This window comes from Tachypleus tridentatus, chromosome 1, assembly GCF_004210375.1.
Source record: "Tachypleus tridentatus isolate NWPU-2018 chromosome 1, ASM421037v1, whole genome shotgun sequence".
NCBI classification, from domain to species: domain Eukaryota; kingdom Metazoa; phylum Arthropoda; class Merostomata; order Xiphosura; family Limulidae; genus Tachypleus; species Tachypleus tridentatus.
In genome coordinates, this window is record NC_134825.1 from 81,206,584 (window position 1) to 81,230,890 (window position 24,307).

Here is a 24,307-nt window from a genome sequence, read left to right on the forward strand (position 1 = left end):
TTTCAAAGGTTGCAGGCAATTCTGGCCACACAAATTCTAGTCAATCCAGTATACACACACTGCAAACAATCCACAGAATATTTAGTCTTTAAGATTGTTTATTTTACGGATACTCATGGAAAGCTTCTCAAGAACTGTTTGCATTAACCGTCCATAATTTGTAACTAAGAGAGAGGGAAGACAATAACTTGACATCACCCGCCTACTCGGGAAGTATACACATACATCGTGATAATCTAAGACAGACAAGACATAATAATCTAGTACATACACGTTTCAATAATCGGAACATTCAATAAGGTCGTGAATAAAATATTTTCTTTTTATACTTTCAACATCTTTAAAGTGCAGCCGCATTATGTTACTCATGTTTATTCTTTCAGTATTAACGTTCGAACTCTACAAGACAAACAGATGACCGCAGATTTACTACAAACATTCGCGGATCCAACTCGGACAACTTCCAGTTTCTGGACGTATTATAGGATTGTATATACGTAAAGGGTATACAGTGGTGTGTCCATCGGAGTAACGTGAGAGGGTGGCGGAATCTACCATTAGAAAACGTTACGGCCCAGCATGGCCGGGTGGTTAGAGCATTCGACTCGTAATCCGAAGGTCGCGTGTTCGAATTCCTGTCACACCAAACATGCTCGCCCTTTCACCCATGGGGGCGTTATAATTTACGATCAATCTCACTATTCGTTAATAAAAGAATAGCCCAAGAGTTGGCGGTGGGTGGTGATGACTAGCTGTCTTCTCTGTAGTCTTACAGTGCTAAATTAGGGACCGCTAGCACAGATAGCCCCCGTGTAGTTTTGCAAGAAATTCAAAAACAAACAAACAATAAAACGTTACTTCTTCAGCAGCTGCCCAGGGGAGGACGAGCGGGGTAGTCATTTTATATAATTTGAATCAGAAGAAGTGTCTTCAATGAGATGAAACTTGGGAAGTTAACGGCAGTTTAAAACAGCATCAGACCATCATAAACTGTGCAAAGAAAACCTGAGGTAATTTCGGGTTTTTTGATAATTAAAAACGACAAAAAGACACTTCTTAAAGGTAAACAAAGCTTATGTATTTTGTATTTAATAACATCTGAACCCCTTCTGCCCCAACTAACTCTTGCCTCTCTTTTGCTCTCTCAAATAAAACATCATAGAAACGTTATTACGATTACGGGTATTAGAGATAAAATGAGAACATATTCAAAATAGTTTTTTTTTTTATATTTCATTTAGTAAATTACGAAGCTATATGAGAGCTATCTGTACTAGCAGTTCCTACTTTTGAACCGATATAGGAAATACAACTGGCATGAAACCTTTGGATACTTTTCGGAAATTGGTAGCCACTCATATAACACTCTCACAGCCAAAAGCACCGAACGCGATTCTGTAACAACGGGACGCAAACCATGGATGATCATTTTCATACGTAGGCACGCTAGTAAAAAAAAAAAAACAAGTTATCAGACCGTCCCCAGTTCTTTGAAAGACAGTTCTTGTTTCCTGCTTACACAGTCCCTGATGAAAATTCCACTCATGTACCACCAGTCTTTTAACACTTTACTCTAGGGATCGCATTAATAATCTAAAAAAGAAGATTGCTTCATGCGATATAGAGTTCCCGTGTGGAGACATTTAATAACTCGGCTCTTCCTGTTATAGCTTTAATACCATTCTAGTTCTCATATAGCACATCAATAGATACGGCCTGCAATAATAATAGCTTTTCTTGACATGACTTTGGAGATAACGCTATAGTTTCTATCATAGCTCCATTAAAAACACACGCACGATAGGAATGTGTTTGGGAATTTTGTTTGGAAACTAAATACTTAAAAATATAAACTTTGATGTTTTTATTCATTTAGTGACTGAGAAAATACTATTTTGGTTCCTTGCGGATCACAATTCGATGCACTTGACTTCATTAGCTTCTAATATAACATTTTATTTTGAAGTCAATGCTCTAATTATAATTATATTAAACAAAAGTCTCTTATATAAATTCGGATGTGTTTTCAGGTGACCTGGTTATTTACAAAAAGAACTATCTCTTAAATTTTACCTGTTTGATTTGAAATTTCCATTTATTATCACAAGGTTTTTGTAAGGCTGTATATGTTGTATACTCAGGTTTATTGATTTCTCATTAGTACAGAGATGCAGAAAAAATGTAAAGAGAAGTTATTGTGAGCTTCTAACCTGATAAAGAAAGAAGTAAAACACAGTATAAGAGAAAGTGTAAAATCAATATTTATCTATAGACAAATATATACAATTCACTGCAGAACAAGTGTACAAAAATACCAAATGGCACTGAACTTTAAATGAAAAAAACTTTTATATGAGAGAAAGATCTCGATAAACTTGAGTGAGCCCACCATTCTATACTTTTTCTGTAGGGTCAAGTTTTCCAGAGTACACTGGCCACTCATGTCAAACAGTCGTCCAATAAGTTAAAAAAGGGAGAACACTGCCTCAAAATATTCCAGAATCCGTACTCCTTTTGGTATTCCTGATTCCTACATTCCCCTATATTACCAGATAATACACTAATATGAAAGCAGCGAACACTCCATAGACATCTTCCACGGGAAAGTTCAGTGACACCACAGTAAAAGTATCTATGATAATGCGTAACTAGTGCGAGAATAAGAACAAGACATACTGTAGTCACTGTAAAACAGAAATAATCTCAGGCTCTGTGTGCGTTTTAGTAATTTACTTGTCAACTGATTACAATTTTATATCTGATTTTAAATTATTACATTAACATAATGTCTGCGACATGAGAAATCATCTCTTCAATACTCCTGTTTCACAGAGGGTTTTGAAATGACAGTTGTATCACGACGATTTACTACAGTAACGTTTATATTACAACAGATTATTACACTAACGTTTGTTACAATTAATTATTGCATAGCCAGGTGGTTAAGGCACTCTACTCGTAATCTGAGGGTCGCGGGTTCAACTCCCCGTCCCACCAAACATGCTCACCCTTTTATCCGTGGGAGCGTTATAATGGTACGGTCAGTCCTACTATTCATTGGTAAAATATTAGCCCCTCTAGTTTTACACTGCTGAATTAGGGACGGATTTGCGCGAAAATAAAAAACAAACAAACAATTTTTTCGAATTTCACGCGAAGTTAAACGAGGAATATCTGCACTAGCCGTCCTTAATTTTGCTAGTCATCACCACCCACCGCCAACTCTTGGGCTACTCTATTATCAACGAATAGTGGGGCTGACCGTCACATTATAACGCCCCCACGGTTGAAAGGGCTAGCATGTTTGGTGGGATGGGGATTCGAACCCACGACCCTCGGATTACGAGTCGAGTGCCTTAACCACCTGGCCATGCCGGGCTAAAAAAAAAAAAAGAGAGACAGGAGCGCGCAAGAAACTACATTTATTAAAGAGGATGACAAAAGTTTGGAGAATGTTGGTGTATGCCAGAAACAAGCACTTTTGTATTCTAATAATTTCCTAAATACTTGAGCATGAATTTTAAAACGACATAACGACAGGTTACATATAATTGTTCTGTCCCAGTGAGTTACTGCAGTACCTTATCTGTTTTAACTGATGTTGAATTCAAGGGGTGTAAAGACGGAATTACCCCTGTGCGAAAAATCCCAAATTATTTTTTTATTTTGTTGAATTTTAATTCATTTTCCTTAGTTTCACACACCAGGTGGAAAGGAATGGACTCAGCGCTGGTTTTAATGATTTTCTAAATGGCGTCTGTTTCCCAAATAATCCTTTAAATAACATATTTGTTAAAACGAATTGCTAAACAAAATTGTCTGTACAAATGTTTTTACGGAAGGCTCGAAGAGACACGAAAGAGGTGCAGGTGTTTTTCTTGCTAGATCAGCTAGACGGTCTTGAGTAGGTGCAGGTGTGATTCGAAGAAGGGATCGAGGCTGGGGTGAAGCAGCCATTTCATATGTAGATTAAATTTATTTATTTCTTTTTACTTTCATAAATGCTCTTTAAAGGGTAACTAAGCGTTAATAACAAGTTAAAAATCATTTACAATTGCTCATGGCACTGCGTTAAGACAGAGACGTAACAACATTAATCAAATGTAATATGTTAAAATGTATTATGCATAAAGAATACAAACCACCTTGAGTCTAAAACATTGACAGTACAAGAACGTTTTCAAATTGTTCTCTGGTACTCAGAAAAGTTTGAATCGACAGAGCGCATAGCCCTTGAAGCTCAGTATGTGTTTGATATGGGTATAGATACATATACACTACTCCCGTGAGAGTTCATTTGATGAACGGTGAGGACGATAAGCTGCCTGTCACAGTGGCCATGTGCAGTAAGCACCAGTCCTGCAAAAGTAGGAAGGTTATCATATGACGTGTTCTCATGTCTAGTTCAGAGATATCTTTGTGAAATTTTCTCCAGAAATGATCTTCTTATCTGTTGTAATTTACTCGACTGAAGCTTTTCTTTTCATTTTCTTATCAGTTTGTTCTTGTATGAACTGTCGAAAAGCTCGTTCTGGAGACTGTCTGACAAATCATATAAATAAACATTCACGCTGTGACGACCTAAAGCTCGTTCCTAATTTATTTTTGTGCATTAGTCAATCGCCATATTTCAACAGAACACTTTCCTTTTAAAAAACATGATTAACTTCTCGATAAGTTCTGAATAAATTTTTCTTTAGTAAGTGGTTCCAGAAAATGATCCACGAGTTTATCACTGATATTCGAACCTCAAGTTGTTGTTTTTTTGTTTGTTTGTTTAACGCGTATTGTAATTACGTTTATATTCTAATGAATTAATAAAATGCTGATGCGGTTTGAATTGGTCTTCGTCCGGCTGGTCATTGTTTAATGGTTGGCGTGTTGGCTCGGAACGTATTACCACTATCCACTTTCAGATGTAGACAAGTTATAAAAATGAGAGTCGATCAAAGAATCCTATAAGATCCTTGCGGCGGCGGGTACTGCTGATTGGCTACCCTCCCTCTGATTAGTTGATCAAAATTATAGAATGTTATACCTGCATTATAGGGATCTCTAACATAGATGTTCGTATTGCACATACTGTGTATCAGTTACATTTACTTTGTAACTTGTTTTTTGTTCTGAAGAATAGTCGTCATTTTCAGCTAAACAGAAACGTTTTTAGCAGGCAAAATACGAGACTTTTAACATCCAAAAAATGTTATATCATGTTTTGAAGAAGTCTAAATGTTTTAGACTAGTAGTTCTCAAACTATTGTGATTTGACGCCTTTCCAGTTTGTTAAAACTAAAAATCAACATGAAATACTGTTCTGAAAACAATCAAGCTATTGCAAAATAATTCCGTTCTAAAGATATATTTATTTTTACAATATTTTAGTACTTTAAAATAATACAAAATATGTAAAATAAAGTCAAATCGTTTACTGTTTGTTTGGACGTCACTGCCTGTGCTAATTATACACGCTCGAGATGTATGCCTTACTCTGGTAATTTTAGACTTTCTCACTAGAGAAATATTTTGAACTTGTATTTGTGATCTGAAACTCATCACTCTGCGTACATTTAGAAATACCTGGAGTTAAAAGTTCTAACTATTTTTTGCTTTTGTGTTGACCGAGTGTCGTGGGTGATCATTGCATTCTGGGAAAGTTTACCCTAACGTAGTTTCTTTATAGTGGTTAACCTTATTATTCTCATATTCAGAATTCCTCCCAGTGACATTTCCATAGTAGAACTATCGAGTGTGCCTCGTGCTATCAGATTGAACTTGAGTTGTAAGTGAATAAATATTACTTTTCTTTTAATTTTAATTTTTGTTTCAACTGAATAAAGTCAAACATTCATATTTAACTCTGTATAATATCTTGCACTATTCTTCTAGCTACTGCGGTTACTATTGTTATCTCTCAGATAAATGGTACTAATGTAAATACGAAAAGTCGATTGCATTCTATTTATACACATGATTACGAAAAGTTATTCAAATTAAGGTCTGTAATTTGCATTATACTTTTCAACTAACCTTATAATACCTAAAGAATAAATATAAATTGGAAATTCAGAATTCAAGGAACATAATCTCGAGGGATTCGAATACAATGCATGGAACAACGCGAAAAACAATGATATTTGCATGGACTTTGTTTATTTTTCTAGTGTCTGAAACAAAACCCGTTTCTTTATAAAACTTGTACCAACATAATTACTACTAGGGTACTGGTTCATTATACCGTCTCTTCTGGCTTTCTTGTTTCTATGGTAATGACACGCAACTGGATTGAAAATTAAAACTGAAGTAATAACGTTAGTTCCTGGATTGCAAACTCTTTCCTTCCTGACAACTACTTAGTTATTGTGTTTGCTTTATGAAGTGTGAAACCGAAATAGAAAATATCTTTATTTCTGTATCGCTTTACTTTTAAATTTGTTAGATGAGTTTGGCCTAACTCCACGTTGCACAGTGGTATATCTGCGGACTTATACTGTTAGAAACTGGGTTGCGATACCTGCGGTGGGCAGAGCATAGACAGACCTTTTTGCAAAACTAGCAAACGATCAGTTCGGCCTTTCAGTTACGATATTGGTACTGATGTACATTAATATTGTGAACAATTTTAATGTTAAAGCATTATGTTTTAACATATTAGAAAATTATGATAAGTGGAAATAAAATAATTTTCTTCCAACTATTTGCTTGTAAAAGCATGACATCTAGCTCACCCATCCCCTATACAGCAGTAAGTTTGAAGGATTAAACACTAAAGTTCAGAATTCGAGTCCTACACTGAGAAAGTCGCTGAAAGCCCATTGCGCATAAAAAAAATTAAAATCGAATGCAATTTTAAAATTTGGAACCACAATACTAGAGCAGATAACTGAAAATTTACTTTAAGAGAAGATTTAGTCTGAGTTTACTTAAAAATAAAAAAATGCTGTCAAATAACCTTGAGTTGATTTCTATAAACAGCTTTTTTCTTTTATAAGTTTCACGTGAGCTAAATGTTTATAACAGAATGCCGCACAGCATGGGAAACTTTTCAATTAACCTAAAATCCCCAGCAGTACTTTTGATACAAGTTTCTACTCCCAATAAGGCCCGGCATGACCAGGTGGTTAAGGCATTCGACTATAATCCGAGAGTTGCGGGTTCGAATCTCCGTCGCACCAAACATGCTCGCCCTTTCAGCCATGGGGGTGTTATAACCTGACGGTCAATCCCACAATTCGTCGGTAAAAGAGTGGCCCAAAGATTGGCGATGGACGGTGATGACTAGTTGCCTTTCCTCTAGTCGTACACTACTAAATTAGGGACGGCTAGCGTAGATAGCTCTCGTGTAGCTTTGCGCGAAATTCAAAATAAACCAATACTCCCTTTGAATATAAATTAAATAGTTTTATAGTTGCCCAGACTCTGCAAAAACCTATACAAAGTGGAAACGCCATCTCAAAAAAGGTTTCAATTAAGAGTTAAGCAGACAAATCAGTAGGTTCTCCACGTCTCAGAACATATTGATAAACTTTGTTTCCGCAGCAGGTTGAAGACAGAGAATAGGGGTAATAGAATAAGTACATATTACTCTGTAAGAAAAGGAATATGTGTACGTTAACTTGACAAATGACAGTAACAATGAGTATGACCACTTCATAGTCTGACATGTCCAGATGGGTTAAGGCGTTTTACTCGTAATATGAGGGTCGAGGATTTGAATCCTCGTCACACCAAACATTGTCGCCCCTTTCAGCCGTGGGGGCATTATAATGTGACAGTCAATCCCACTATTCGTTGGTAAAAGATTACCTCAAGAGTTGGCGGTGGGTGGTGATGACTAGTTGCCTTCCCTCTAGTCTTACACTGCCAAATTAGGGACGGCTAGCGCAGATAGCCCTCGAGTAGCTTTGCGTGAAATTCAAACAAACAAACCATAAAGTTGCTTGAAAGCTACCGCGCGTTTAAATTAAGAAAAATATTAATTTTAAACAGTGCCCTTACTGATGTTCTAATCATGTCTCACACTCTCATCACAGGAACGAAATACAATAACAATCAAGCCACACAGGCGTTATTATGCGTCAGCAAGTCTCACTACTCTTGGTAAAAGAGTAGCCCAACAGTTGGTGATGGGTGCTGCCTTCACTTGGGCCAGCAGTTTAAAATTAGGGACGGCAGCAAATAGTCTTAATAGCTTTACCACAAAAAAAAACAAAAAACTGTTTTAATCATCAATTGTTGCCCTCAAATGGAATAATGACCAATCATATAAATAAACGTATTGTAGTACAATCCATCCACACTGTTACGACCTAAACCTCATCTGGAGACTGATGGACATATCATATAAATATACGTGTTGTAGTACAGTCCATCCATTTTACCCACTAACATGCCCCAAGTTAAACAAAATACACGAACTGGTTAATTAATGAATGAATGTTTGCTGTAAAATTCTAATCAATGCTACAAGTGTAGCTAACAAGTAAATGACCAATTTTTATTTCATATCCTTAAGTCACACACTCACTCCTTCTTTGGCAGAACTTTTTTCACACTTAAGGTGCTTTTGATTAGACTTCATGACTTTTTGTCAATACACACCAACAAACCAGTAAGAAAGTGACACCCAATAGTAACCCACATTAAGTTGAGGATAGCAACTCTGTTATTCGAAACAGCCGTTTATAGAACCTACCAGATTCTTTAAAATATTTAGTAGTAGTTTTCCTCTCTAAAACAGTGTTAATAGCTTTCGTTATTATAACGCCATGGAATTTATGTTAACAGTTTCTTGTAATCACCCTTTCTCCATGCAATCGGTATATCAGTATCGATCATCATTATCTATACTAATTGCTTAAGCTAATATCACATGATGTTAAACGCCTTTTAATTAGAATAATTTCATAAAATTTAGCAAATGTGTGCTAAAAGTTGGCAATGAATAGTCAATAATAACAATAATAGCTGTTCACCTGTAAGATTATTTTGAAAACCTGAGTTAGAAAGTGTTAATCTAGTTTGCTTAGCCTAACCAGTACTTATGTATCTGCAGATCCTTTCACCGTATAGTTTTGGTGCTCTAAGTCAGTCGTCTGACAGAAACTAAAAACTCTTCACTTTTACTCTCAGGTGAAGCTAGAGTAAATATGTTAGATCAAAAGCTTATATGACTTTTTGCGTTGGTGTTCGCAAAGAGTTTGTTCAAATTTGAGAGATTTTTTTTTAATAACTCGAATCACTAAATGAAACTCTTAATTGTAAGTTGAAAAGATCTATCAGTGTACCAAACTTGAAAAAATCCATAAAATTTAAGCATGTTTTTCTATCAAATAACATTTTTGTACTTTTGTTGAGAAAAAAAGAAAGGAGAAACTCAATCAAAATTGGAGATGTTATATCCACTGATAATATATATTAGTTTGCATTATCACAGCTCTAGATATACAAATTAGAAAACTGTTAAACTATCACTCCTGTTAATAAATAACACCGTATGTCCTGCACGAAGTTGTTTGGCTACACGATACACTACTGTGAGTCCTGATGTATAGACGACAAAAATGTAAAACTATTTGTTGATTTATTCAGTTAGAGTCTCCGTTGATTAAATAAGTTTTATTTTTATTTAAAACGTTGGTGATATAACAGAAAAAAACTAAAGTTTAAAATAAAATCGATATATTTTCACTTTCATGATAAATTTTATGCACTAGGCTTTAGGCTAAGTTTCACAGCATCCCCCTTTACGGCCCCTTGACTCCCGTCACTAAAATTGTACTTGACAGACAGTAATAGAACCATTCTATCTGGATAAATGTACTTTGGCTTTTTTTTACTTTCACAATTACGAGAAATCAAGAGAAGTCAAGCATGGCGTGAAGCGACACACACTGGCTTTCATAGAGCTGAGACAATCGTCCTTATAGTCTATAGTAAAATATATTTTTCTTTTTTTTAAGTGTTCTCTCTTTTTCCGTTTAAATCGCCTCATTATCATTCGAAAGTCAATTTACTGGATCTGCATTTTTTTTTCTAAATCCATTACCACAGCAAAATAATAATAAATAGCTTTTAACTTTTGTCTTTCATATTTCATGGGGCGTTTTACGTCGTGAAGGAGCTATAGAAATAAAGTAAAATATTTTAAAAGTGAATCAATAACGCGTAATGAGTGGTCTTCTAGAATGGTACGAGAAAATGTTATTTTTGTTGATAGAACCCTTGATAAAAGCTCTAATGCTGAACTTATATGCAGATAATCTAATTCTTGAAGCGATATTACGAACAGAACGATACTCACCACAATATTTCAACGAACTTCTGATTGTAGTTCATAAGCTTTAAACGTAATGTCAAGCAGTCGAATCGAGTTACTGTTTCATTAGCATAAAAAATAGTACAGAAAAACATCGTTTAAACACACACATTATAAATACAACATATAATATATATTTAATAATAGTCTTGACAACAGCAATGCACGTTTTAACCTAATAACAAGCTAAAGATCGTGGCTCTTATTTAATAACAGTCTTGACAAAACTTGTTTTACTTTCAATAACAAAAAAATCAAATAAAAAATCCGTGTTTATGGCATACGTTGTGGCATTCTCAGTTTCAATGAATTTCCATCCAGTAACTAAGTATGAACCTAAGGATAACTGAAGGCTAGCCATAAAATGTATTGTAGAGCAGAAATCTGATATTATTTTAATTCGATAGAATTTGGCACAAAGAAACAGATTGGACAAGAGTTGCACACAATCAAATATTTTAACATCAATCAACGTTAAAAACGAGTTTAAAATGTCACGCTTTTACTGGAGAATGTAATGTTAACTTCTCAAAAATTAAGAGTTTGAATTCTATATTATTTATGATTTTTAAAACAAAGGCTGAAATGAAAATCAAGCTCTAGTGAAAGGAAGTTGTACAAAAAGAAGTAGTTTTGCTATAAAAAACGTTGTTACATGGTATGTCTTCCCATGCAACTGACGCAGCTCATTGGCATAGTTATCCAAGTTCTCGAGGTGATCTCTCTTTGCAGTTTTGAACTTGACTAGGTGGACAGCTTGGTTCTCCAGTGAGTAAAAACATCATAAAGACTTTGTTATAATTGTATTACAGTCTTAGAGCTTTACCTCGTTCAAGTTTCCGTGGATTATCCAAACTGTTCCCAAATACAGCCATTTCAATAAATGGTCCAAGTCCTTTTGCTGCACCATTAAACATGGGAGATCTAGTTTGACTATATTACAGTTACCTGTGGTTTTGACATAAGCCTTTCACCTATGGACTCTCGACCAACACCAGGTTGAAACATCATAAATACCCAGTAGTAGACAGGTGCTGGGATCCCTAAACTCAAATGCGTGTTAGGTTTCTGCCCTTAATTCACAGAATAGTAGGTTACCATAGATATCTTGCCCATCTGCTCTGTACAGCCCTTTATTAGAAACTCCTGATATGTATACGAGAGTATTGTGAGTTTTTGTGGGATACTGATAATGGAAATGAGGCAGTGTTATAGCATCACAAGATAGAGCACAACATGTAAGAGCATATGTTACTTGTAAGCTCACAGCTCCTAAATGTTGATACTGCATGATAAAAAGAGAACTGCTTGCATCTTTATTTTTTGTCAAACACTACTGACACTACCAGTGTGACAGAAAGTTCACTCTAAGTGGTTTATGAACTAGAAAATTTTGGAATGGATGACAACACATTAATTCACATTATTAGAGGAATCTGATTTGAGCATATGGTTTTATCTATGCTCACTACATGGAAACACTAACAGATAGTCAAAGTGTAAGGCAAGGCTCTGTCTTTTCTTTGAATGCCCTGACCATGGAAATCATGTGGAAGTTAAAGCTATTTCTGCCTGAAGTCAGTCCATATGGTAGGCAATTTCATATATGGTTGTATACTACAATGGTTGTATCCCAGGAGCTCTGCGAAGAGAAACTAGAGGATAATGAACTAGCATGGATACTTGTTATGCATCAATATTAAACATGACCAGTGGAGACTGGAGAATATCACATGAAAACAAGTAATTTCTGGTACTTGAACAAACAGCTACAAATGAGGGAAGGCTTGCTATGCCATTGTTATCAACCACTGTGACGTGATTCTCAACCTATGTTGCAGCTAGTAATCCCCATAATTCTGAAATGGTTAAACTCTTTAGAGTTGCCACAATGCACTTATTACACATACTTGTGCTAAAGTGCAAAGGCAGTTTTATTGGCTTCATATACTGGTCAAGACATTAAGTGGAGCTGTGGTAATCCATGGTTTGTAATGTGTACTGTTCGGAGAAAAGACCTGGAGTACACAGGGTAAATATTCAGAGAGAATAGCCCTGGGTATTGAAGGTCCTCTTCTATAAACTGAACAAGGTAATCATTATGCTTATTATTATCTATTACTTGCCTAAGAGAACAGAGGCTTATAAATTAGCCAATACTTCAACAGATAGTTGATGAGTTGGTAATGAAGCAGACTATTTCTCTCCTGTATATCTAAAGATATTCACATTAATTAAAACGTTTTTCTCCATTTCAGTAGCCAGACATTTTCTGAACTGTGCAAAATGTTGGGTGTAGTGAATATATACATTCCACTTTATCAACTCCAACCTGATAGTATAGCATAATGGTAAGTACAAATTATCATTTGTATGTTTTGCATATCATGCCAGAGAACAAAAATCAGCTGAATGTTTGCTGAACTCACTCATGTTTAATCAGGAAATATTTCTTCCTGTGGAAGCGATGTATGGTCTCACTCCCCTAGAGCAGATGTGCTGAAACGTCTGTAAAAATATATGGAATGGCTGAGGTAAAAGGAAGATAAGATGTTTGGTATGCAGGCTTAACATGTGTTTTTAGCCTTGTAACTGACATACGTATGTATTTTTTAAAGTTTTAGTTTATACTGAGTATTTTGTTTTTAATAATACAGACTTTGGTCAGAGGAGTCATCAAATTCCTCTCACCCTAGTTACTGAAAGAACTAGGTCAGCCGACAAAGGTGTCACATGTACATTCTCAAGAGAGAGGTAGGTGTAACGCCTACCACACGGTATACAAACTGACAGTGATCTTTTCCACTTACAGGCGGATGAATCACAAAGATATAACATCATACAATAATGAAACTTTTGCTTATATGTATGATACGCAAAATTTTTATTCTGTGTGCATGTAGATTTGCAATAGGAGTCACGATTTTTCCGTTTCGCCTCCGTTTTCCGTCACGGAAATCTTTATCTTTCTCTATTTGAATGTACAGAAAAAAATTGGACAGTTGAATTTGCTGCACGTTTTAAAACAAAACGAAGGTGAAGAGGTCACGCGCAGTTTCCACGTTTACTGTGTTATAAAGTGATGAATATCGTCAGAAACAGTTCTTTATTATCAGTTTTTCACGTATATACAGAGTATTCAAGCGAAAAACTATCATTTGTGGTCACAAATTGAGAAAAGCTTGGAAAAAATGTTCTCAAAGCGGTGATATTTGTTTACAAACGCGCAGTGTGTAGATATGACGTTATGAATACGTCACAAGCTGATCTAATTGTTTTTCTCGAATTACAGAGTTAAAGAGAGATGAACAGTGTCAGAAACAGTTTTGTACTATCAATTTTTCAAGTATCTACCCATTTTTCAAGTGAAAAACTGTTATTCGCGACCAAAAATTGAGAAAAAAGTGGATAAATGCTCTTGGAGTTTACAAACGTGTATGACATCATAAATGTAATTTCCGGTTCTTTGGTGGTGCATTTTGAGATTTGAAGAAAATGGATGAATTTTACATTCTAATGAATACGATTTTTCTCAAACACTCAACCCGATATATTTATTCACATGTATTTAGTTCGTAGACGGAATTAGTAGTTTGTAATTTCGTTTATATATTGTGTAGTTTGCTTTTATTTGTGTAGTATTGCTATATTTTATATACGCATCGCTTTTGGGAATTTGAAAAAAAATATTGAAAGTATTCTAATGATACGGTAACTGATAAAATTGTATTGTATCAGTGTCATTGTTGGTGATTATAAAATACATGATGAATGTCATTGTTGGTGAAACATAAAAGTTAATTTACCGACATGTGTGGCAGAGCAGAAGGGAAATTCGCGACAGCTGGTTACAAGGCCAGATAATGTCATTAATATATTGGTATGAAGGATAAGCAACTCCCTTCCTGCCAATCAAATCATTGTTAAGTAACATTAAGTGAGAGGTAAAACAAACAATATGAAATAATTAGCATTTTGGGTATTCTTTAATTTATTTATTGAGTTTATGTTGTTTTCATTTTTATGTGATATATATTGTACCCTTCCAACTTATATCCTTCCTTGAGAAAAATCGTATTCCGGAAAAATGTATTTTTCAGAACTTCAAAAAAAGAAAAGAAAAAGTGAACACCAAATGAATGATGTATGATAAGGTAAGGTGCAAACTCTTGAGGCTCTAGGCAAGTATTACCATTAATTAGCTAAGTAAATGTCTTTTGTCTTTGGAGAAGAAAAAAATGAATTCAACAGAGCCACGATTTAATATCATCCATACCAATTGCTGGATTTCCAAGTGAGCACCGGCGCCATCAGTAATCGGCTAGTTTCTTATAATAGGCTTAGACTGAAGAGAGAGTGGCCCTTGATAACGTTGACAGCGCCTGTGACCTAGAAAGAATGCCAATATTATTTGTTTAACAAACACCTGTGCTCCTTATTGAATTACACGTTGAATAAAAGGCTGTATTTGAGATGCCTGAATAACGTGAACATAATAATTTTAAATATTACTCTATGATTAAGTTAAACCATTGTATAATAACACTTCACTTTTTATTTCTCATGCTTACACTTATCAATGTATTTTTGTGAGGGAATTTCATGAAAAAAAGAAATTTCTCCATCGATTGATTGGAAGAAATATTTCGAAGATAGGAGCATGAACAGAAAAAAATTTATAAGAGGGTTATGTTTGAGTGCATATACGATGTTGTATACATATATTATTTTTATGTTGGTATTATATAATTGCATAGTTTTGTTGTACCATATCGAATAAATTGTTTGGAATTGAATTGAGCTGAACATTTCACCTTTAACACTTCTTATGAAAATGAAAACTGTCAAAAGTGCTCACTTTGGTAGCGGTCTTTTCTTGTACTCAGTAATACGACAAAGAACAGTAGCACCCAACAGATAAAATCCCTGCAGCTACTTAGTGAACTTAAACGTTCTATTCTGATCGATACATCCATTGCATCAATACCCAAACATTTTTCCTAACCGTTTCCTTTGCTTAAAAAACAAATGCAATTGAATTATCCTAACTGAAATAACACATGGAATAACAAAAGACAGTTGTAAATGACCCACTGGATAATCATATTTCATATACGCTCTGATCCAGGGGATTTGGTTAACTGCACATTCATATTTATTCGTCACTATTTTTATAAAAACAAAATACTGTTGAATTGTTTCAGTGGGCACCTGCTAGTCTAAAAAATTTTTTCTACATTTCATTGGTTCCACCGAAGTAAATATAAAAATTTTCTGGCTTTTTTATTCCATAAATACTGCATAAGTTAACTTTATTTTCCATCATATTTTCACTTCGTTTAAGCATCGTAGAAATACAATAGATTTATAATCATCAGAAGATAAGACTTAAGGGTATACATTCCACCTTTTATAGTGCAGATATAGTGCAGATTACCTTTAACAAAACGAAAATCAAAAAAGTTTGGGAAGGTCCATGGAAGAGTTTGAGAATGACAGGCGTATATTTCATGGTTTTACTAAGCTGCCCTTTCTTCCGACGTCTTTAATAAGACGTGACAATGGAAATAAGCTAATTTCAGTGATAATGTCATTTCAAGCAAGGTCGAGTTTTGGGAGAAGCTACTACACTCGCCAAGGGTATATCTTATAAGACAAGATTCTGCGAAAATAATCCATCGAATATGAAATGCTGAACTGGAAAAAGAAAAGGAAAAATTCGCGAAAAGCCAAGAAACTGCTGTAAACAATTTCAATTCCAGCACGCAATTTGGAATACAGCAATTAATTTAAAATGCCCCTTTTATATCTAACTCATCCTGGAATTCTAGTTTGAAAGTAACAAGCACTTACTTTAATATTTAATCAATTTTAGTTGTTTGTTTACAATACTATGAGTTTTGAATTTGTTTCTTCTGCAGTATAACTAATGTATTAATTTATTCTGACCAAACACCCGATAATGCTTCTCGGATGATCTTTTAAACAGTTTCGTTTATGACTATCATGGGGCTTATGTGGCGTCTCTCAGTGATCAGATAAGTAGTAGAAGGAGACTACAGGCAGGTTACTCTTATTTGGTTTATATAATCATTATTCAGAGACTATATGGTACACTATAAGCGTGCATCCAGGTAACTTTGAAGTCAATAATAAATTCTATACTCGGACACCCAACTGTTTTAAACCTTGCTAATTGTAATTACAATAATATGATCGAATGCATTGTATCTTTATCTTAATAAGCATCGTTTACGCAATATCCTCTAATGCAATAGAATTCGGGAGGGCCATAAAAACTCTTGAAGAATACAGTTAATGCCACGGGTAAATTTTAGAATTGTTAATAACTCGTACTGTATCGTACACATATCTTTAAAATGTGGGTGATCGCATCATTTATTGTTACCAATTATTAATTAGGTCATGGAAATTTACCATTTGTATTTGCATAAAAGTATATAGAAATCATATAATCTTATAATTCAGGATTTTTTGAAATTACAGGGGTTAAAGCCTTGGACTGTTTCAAGTGTGTATCAATAGAGGGCGACAATCCGGCCTGTGAAGATCCCTTCCATAATAATTATACAACAGACGTGCTCGAGTCCCCTTGCTGGGCAGGTCGGAAACATAGAAATGGGCTTTTCCCTGCCACAGCCTGCATCAAACTATCTGGAAAATATGGTGAGTATGCTATAAATTGCCTAAAAGATTATTAATATAACGGGAAGTCAAACACAGCCATAATTTGCACAATATATCATTAATATGATGGAAGTAAAACACAGTTTTACAAAAATGACAAATTGAATTACCTATATTTGTTCGGTTGAATTCGTATGTTGTTCTTAGCGCATCGTCTACATAACGAACTTTCTATGCTTTGCCAACCACTTGAACTCGAATCCCGGATTTAAGCGTTGTAAATCCTCAAACTTGCCGCTCACCCACTGGGGATCGTTCGGTTTGAACTTATAAACATTATTTTAAAAGTTTTAACCAAGACCTAGCCTAGTGATTAACGCATAAAGGTTGTAGATTGAAGGCTTATGATACACATCCCGTTGTCGCTAAAACACTTTTGACACTTCGGTCCACATAACGGTAACAGTTAAATTCAATTTTGCGGTTAAGCAAAAATTAGTTCGCTCAAGAGCAGATGTTGTCAAACGGTTGCTTCTTCTCTAATTCATTAGTTCAAAATTAGGGACGGCTGTAAAACTTTCAGAAACTGCTAGTATAACTTTAGAGAAGTCATGCCACATCTGTCGAATGTGTTTTAATCAACTAAGAATGATTCGAGATGTGTCAAGAAAAATTTATACATTTAATTGAAAAAGTTGTTATAGCTGACTACATATAGTTAATTATTTGATTAATTAATAATTTGGAATTAAGCACAAAGCTAAGCTACTCAGTGGGCTATCTTTGCTCTGCCCACTACGAGTATAAACCAGCAGCGTAAGTCCGCAGACATACTTATGTCCCAATGGAGGAGACTATATATAGGATCAGTCAGTAAGGTAGCCACTAGGGAACTATTTGTTTGTTATACCCAAAACTACAAAAGTGGCTTTTTCTCCCAGTTTCCTCTTTCATAATATGAGATATGCATACTCCTACATACTTTCTGTCATTACTGGCATACTTAGGACAAAAACAGAAACATTATCTGTATTTATAACTGATAAAACATTAATCCTAAAATTGCATTTCGTTTCCAAATACCATCAACTATATGAAGGATTTTATTTTGGAAGCCATGCGACTTATTGTTTTTGTTGTTTTTTTAATAAAGAAAACACTTAAAATAGCGAATAATATGTTACTTAAATGGTCAAGCGCAGTTGGCTTGAGTAATTTTATTCTTATGTGCTTTTAATCTTTGTATTGTCACTAGCGTATTTAGAGAGAAAACAATTTCTTGAACTTTTCACAATATATCGCATGGGTAAATGCGCTAGTAATTGTAATACAATATAGACCAAATTACAATAAAATCAGGGACATATAAAGCGAAAGTGTGGTGGAGAGGCAGGACCTCGGCCATAATGGGTGCATCTGTTGTTCACATTTCCTTGTTTCGTTCGGTCAAATACACATTGAATCACACACACAACTACCAACTCCATGTCTTGTAACTCTTATTAATGTTAATATATTTTACTGAAATCAACAAAAGCTCGATGGCAGCTGTGAGACATCACAAGATTAGACGAAAGCGCTACTATTGTATTAACATGGCTGTTCTAAACAGGATAACGTGTTCAGAACAATTAGTTAAGAATAGCGTTGGCCTGGTAATTAAAGCACTTGGCTCGCAATCTGCGGGTCGTGAGTTCGAATTCTCTTCACCAAACATGTACGCCCTTTCAGCCAATGGAGATATAATGCACGGTTAATCTCGCTATTTGTTAGTGAAATAGAGTAGACCTAGAGTTGAAGGAGGGTACATTCTTGTAGTCTATCGCTACTAATTAAGTAACGAATATTGCATGTAGCCACCGATAGCTTTGCGTGAAATTCAAAAACAAAAAACAAAAATTAAAAGTATTGTTACTAACTGATCGATAAAATTATCACGTACCTATCATAACTGTAAGATGTAAAAAAAGAAAACAAATTTCGTTAAAACGTTAGACATTCTGATACTGTTTATGTATTTATTTCATAAAACAGTTTAAGACAACTAAAGCTAAATAATAAGCCCAACAATGCTAACGGATGGTGGACCTTCTTCTTCAGGAATGAATTCCCTGCTATTCTACATAACATTAAACGGTTGCATTTGTGACCATTTATAGCATTTTCCTTTCGCAAAGACACATCAGGCTATGTACTGTGTCCAATGAGGGGAACTGACCTCTAATTTTAGCGTTGCAAATCAAAAGATTTACAGCTGTCTCACTAGGGGACCATTGTTTGTTTGTTTTTTCAATTTCGCGCAAAGATACAAGTGAGCCATCTGCGCTAGTTGTCCCTAATTTAGCAGTGTAAGACTAGAGGGAAGGCAGCTAGTCATCACCACCCACCGCCAACTCTTGGGCTACTCTTTTACCAACGAATAGTGGGATTTACCAGAACATTATAACGTCCCCACGGCTGAAAGGGCGAGCATATTTGGTGCGACGGGGGATTCGAACCTGCGACCCTCAGATTACCAGTCGAACGCCTTAACCCACCTGGCAAAGCCGGACCTTCATGGGGGCCATTACCAACAGAACAATGAAAGTGGTGAAAATCGTGGTTTTTGATGTCTTTCCAAAATCGTAGTGCATACTGGAAGGATTTACACATTTTGATAAAAGTTAAGAAAAAACGACCTTTACACTCCAGATAAATAACTTAACAAATATTTAACATAAAACAGTTATGTTTGAAGAAGCTGCAAAGGCGAAACGTTGGTCTAAATAAAAATATATTATTTTATATTTACCTGGAGCGTAAAGGTCGTTTTTTGTTTATTCATTTAATCCAAATAAATTGCTTTCCGCTATTATCTTACTTAGAGCTGTTTTGAAAGGTTAACTTACATGTCGACCTTTTCTTCCACGGTCCCTTTCAACAATTTTGTCCTAATGATCTGTATATTATTTATCAAAAACAAATATGAATCCCAGTTTATCATTCGATGTACCCCTTCTCACTGAATTACGCCGGTTTCAGGATATTTCATTCCTCATTAGTAATTTTGAACAAAAGCAAATAATAAAAAAAAAACAATACTATAGGTTTTCTTGTGATGAACTGTGTGTTACATAGTACGATGTTTTTAGTTTTTTTAATCACCACAGTGGACCTATTTTTATATCGGGTTTGACGAATAAGTAGCATTGAAATGATGCGACGAACTTATTCTCCTGAGTTACTCAGAAAAGAAGCTAAACATGAAGCTCAATCTTTCATTTATATTTACCATTTGTCACTTAATTTTACCGTAATTCGATCCCTCATCAGTTAAGCTGAGCATGGCCAAATCGAAACATACGATCTCGCTTGTTGTAGGTAGACTGCGATCCTTATTTATTTTTAGTGTGTTGAAACAGCTTGTGAACTGAATAATTCAGATGTGCCCGTTCCTCTTTCCGGTCTGGTGGCTCAAAGGTAAGGTGTGGCCATATAACACTAAAAACCCAAGTTTCGATACCTGTGGTGGGCAGAGCAGTGTAGCTGTGTACTTAAAAAACTAAACAAATGAAATAGTTCTAATGAACAAGTTAGTACTATAAATATTACGTAATATTCATATGCTCTATAAATATAGGTTTCTTGTAGCGAGTAAAATACAATTGAAAAGTTGTTGTTTTTCTTTCACAGAAGACACGGGAAACTCGATGATCGTGCGTGGGTGTGCACTGGATAGTGGAACTCTGACAATTGATACCGAAATAGTGAGGATGAGTCACTGTGGGGGCTTCTACTTCGATGAGCGTTACGTCAGTGGTTGTCTTCAGAGCTGCTTCGACGATGCGTGTAATAGCGTTCCTCTTGCTCTTAGCCTGGCGTCTCCACTGTTGCTCTTAACAATTCTGGTTCTAATGACCAATTAACCCTTGACTAATTGTTACGAAAATTATCTGCCCTTATTTCTGGAAAAAATTTAAACTAATGACTAATAAGAGTGGATATTGCAGTCACTTCTTTTTCTAGAAAAATCCATCAATTTTTAACTATTTCTACATTGACTTCAAACATATGATATCAGGTATGAAATTAAGAGAACAAATTTTTTACATCTTACAAGTTCGGAAGATGTTCTTGCGGTAGGAATTTTAATTTTAATCTGTATTTCATATTTTAATAACTCTCGAAAAATATTTTTACATCTATAACAAATCAGTTTTAACTAGCTGACCCTAACGTGTTATTTTTTAAAGTTATTTTGCTGCTTTTATTACCTAAAACCTATTAAAAATAAACATTTGTAGACCGCGTTACCTTTTAATACATCTAAACTAGGGCTTTGTTGTTATAAATGTTTAGCTCAACCATAACGTGATGTTTCAAGTTTTTTGTAAGCATATAAAAAAACAAATCTTATTCCAGCTGTCAAATACTGTTTGTAGTTAAGTTATAAAAAGCGATATTTCGATAAAAACATATTTTTGTTTTATCATTTCCTTCTGCACAATTTTATCATTAAAATTCAATATTTCGACTGAATAAAACAAAGAAAGGAACAAGACCGAAATAGTTACTTACTACACAAAATTATTTTTTCGTCCGATCTGTTATTGACAAATTCCTCATCAGGAAGAAAGTAGCTGTTTCCATCTATGGAGCCTTCTTGATTATATAAAGTCATCTCGGTCATCCAAGTGTCCCTCCGTGGCGCAGCGGTACGTCTATGGACTTAGAATGCTGGAAACCGGGTTTCGATACCCTTGGTGGGCAGAGTACAAATAGCCCATTGTGAAGCTTTGTGCTTATTTCAAACAACAATAACACTTAGCTAGGCTTTAAGCGCGGCTATTCAATATAGCTACGAACAAATGTCCACGGGTTATGCATCATATACAGTCATGTGAAAAAGTTAGGGACCCCTATGAAAGCCTGTGTATTTTTGTAACATTTTTGGATATATAGATATTTAATCTCAATTTCAACAATAGTGAGAGATTATACGAATATAACTAAGCAATTAAAACTGAAGAAAAGACTTTTCAAGATCTTCTGTAAATGTAATTCAACACAAATGCATATTCTAACTGAGGAAAAAGTAAGGACACCCTACCCCTTAAAAGCTAGTATTACCACCTTTGGCTGAAATAACTGCAGTGAGACACTTCTTGTAGCCATCTACAAGTCTCTGACATCAGTCTGAAGAAAGTTTGCTCCACTCCTCAATGCAGGATTCTTTCAGCTGTCAGGTGTTTGAGGGGTTTCTTGCATGTACAGCCTGTTTCAAGTCACCCCACAGCATCTCAATAGGATTAAGATCTGGGCTTTGACTCGGCCATTCCAGGACTCTTCATTTCTTAGTTTTCAGCCAGTTCTTGGTAGATTTACTGGTATGTTTTGGGTCACTGTCGTGTTGCAGGGTCCAGTTCCGCTTCAGCTTTAATTTTCGTACAGATGGTCTCACATGATCCTCAAGCACTCTCTGGTACATAGTAGAATTCATGGTGGATTTTATGATTGTCAGCTGTCCAGGTCCTGCTGCAGCAAAGCATCCCCAAACCATGACACTTCCGCCTCCATGCTTCACAGTTGGTATGATGTTCTTTTCCTGGAATGCTATATTTGGTTTACGCCAAGTATGTCCTCTGTTCTGATGTCTGAATAATTCAATTTTGGACTCATCTGTTCAAAGAAGATTATTCTAGAAGTCCTGGTCTTTGTCTACATTCTCTCTGGCAAACTTCAGTCTGGCCTTGATGTTTCTCTTAGAGAGCAAAGGTTTCCTTCTTGCACACCCCACATGCAAGTTAAACTTGTGCAGTCTCTTTATGATTGTAGAGCATGCACTTTCACATCAACAGTAGCCAGAGCCTGCTGTAGGTCACGTGATGACATGTTAGGGTGTTTGGAGACCTCTTTTAGCATCTTGCGGTATGCTCTCAGGATGAACTTGCTTGGACGACCAGACCTGGGCATGTTGGCAGTTGTTTTGAAAGCCCTCCACTTGTTGACTATTTTCCAGACAGTGGAATGGCTGATTTCAAAATCTATTGGGATCTTTTTTAAATCCCTTACCAGACTCATAAGCTGCTACAATTTTCTTTCTGAAGGCCTCAGACAGCTCTTTTGCTCTCACCATGGTGCTCACTCTCACTTCAACAGTCAGGAGTACACCAAACTAAATGTCTGAGGTTTAAATAGGGCAAGCCTCATTCAGAATGCTGAGTAATGATCTTCTAATCATGTGCACCTGGTGTGATAACCTGTGTGTGAGTTGAGCCATTTTAAGTGGGAATAAATGTGGGAATGTCCTCACTTTTTTCCTCGGTTAGAATATGCATTTTTGTAGAATTACATTTAGAAAAGATCTTGAAAAGTCTTTTCTTCAGTTTTAATTGTTTAGTTATTTTCCTATAATCTCTCAGTATTATTAAAATTGAGACTAAATATCTATACATCCAAAAATGATACAAAAATGCACAGACTTTCATAGGGTGTCCTAACTTTTTCACATGACTGTACATGTATTTGAATATGAGAAGAAATTAACTTGATGCCAACAGCAAACCCAGTAAATACAAATAACATTTAAATAATATTGTCATAACACTATTTATTATAACTGTTAATAATGCACATGCGAGGATTATAATTCCAACACTTTCTCTGACAAGTTAGTTCAATACTAAACGTTAATATTTCATTTTGTATCAGGTGTTAAACATCCAACAACAAACTCTGTCTACAGTTTGGAATGATCAACTTTAAAACGTGTGTACAGTGAAAGTTCATGAATGCTCAACAGTAAAATAATTTTTACGTTTTTTTGAGCCAGAAACTTTCACTTTATTACGATTAAATCCAAAGACAATTCTCATTCTGAGACACTAATAGTATCTATTAAAATAAAATATAAGTGAATTAACAGAGATACTATATAGTTTGTGAAGTAAGCTAAGTCATGGATCGTAAACTAATAATATTATAACCGTAAGCGAGTTAATCTTGCCGATCTGGTGGTCCTTTGTGAAAGCTTTGAATATAATGGAAAGTTACATCCAAATCTCAGTTTTTAGGATGAAAATAAACAATCATATTACCCAAAGTAAAAATAAATAACAGTATTACACACAGAGATCCAAGCTTTTACTTTACGACTGTCTCAATGCAGTTTATACATGACTTTATAGAGACAAGAATTAACCCTACATCACTCATCCATACAACAGCAAAAGCACCCTATGCAGTTATAGAGTACGTAGTGGTTGATTTCGGATCACATGCATTTTTATATTAATTTCTGGTTAGGAATACTACTAATAATATGAATATCCATATCCATGTATTTTTTTCTACTCTGAGATTTAA

The 24,307-nt window shown here is 35.2% G+C and overlaps 1 protein-coding gene across 2 annotated transcripts in view; it reads left to right on the forward strand.

Moving 5' to 3' along the window:
• Positions 1 to 21,421, forward strand: part of LOC143251656 (uncharacterized) — a 43,101-nt gene extending 21,680 nt beyond the window's left edge. Inside the window, exons 3-4 of one of the 2 annotated variants that reach the window (XM_076502982.1) lie at positions 16,823 to 17,002; positions 20,639 to 21,421. In XM_076502982.1, coding sequence (XP_076359097.1) covers positions 16,823 to 17,002; positions 20,639 to 20,868 — 410 coding nt within the window. In that variant the 3' untranslated portion in view covers positions 20,869 to 21,421. Of the gene's footprint in view, positions 1 to 16,822; positions 17,003 to 20,635 lie in introns of both variants that reach the window. The other variant, XM_076502934.1, reaches the window with a different exon arrangement.
• Positions 21,422 to 24,307: the final 2,886 nt, after the last annotated feature.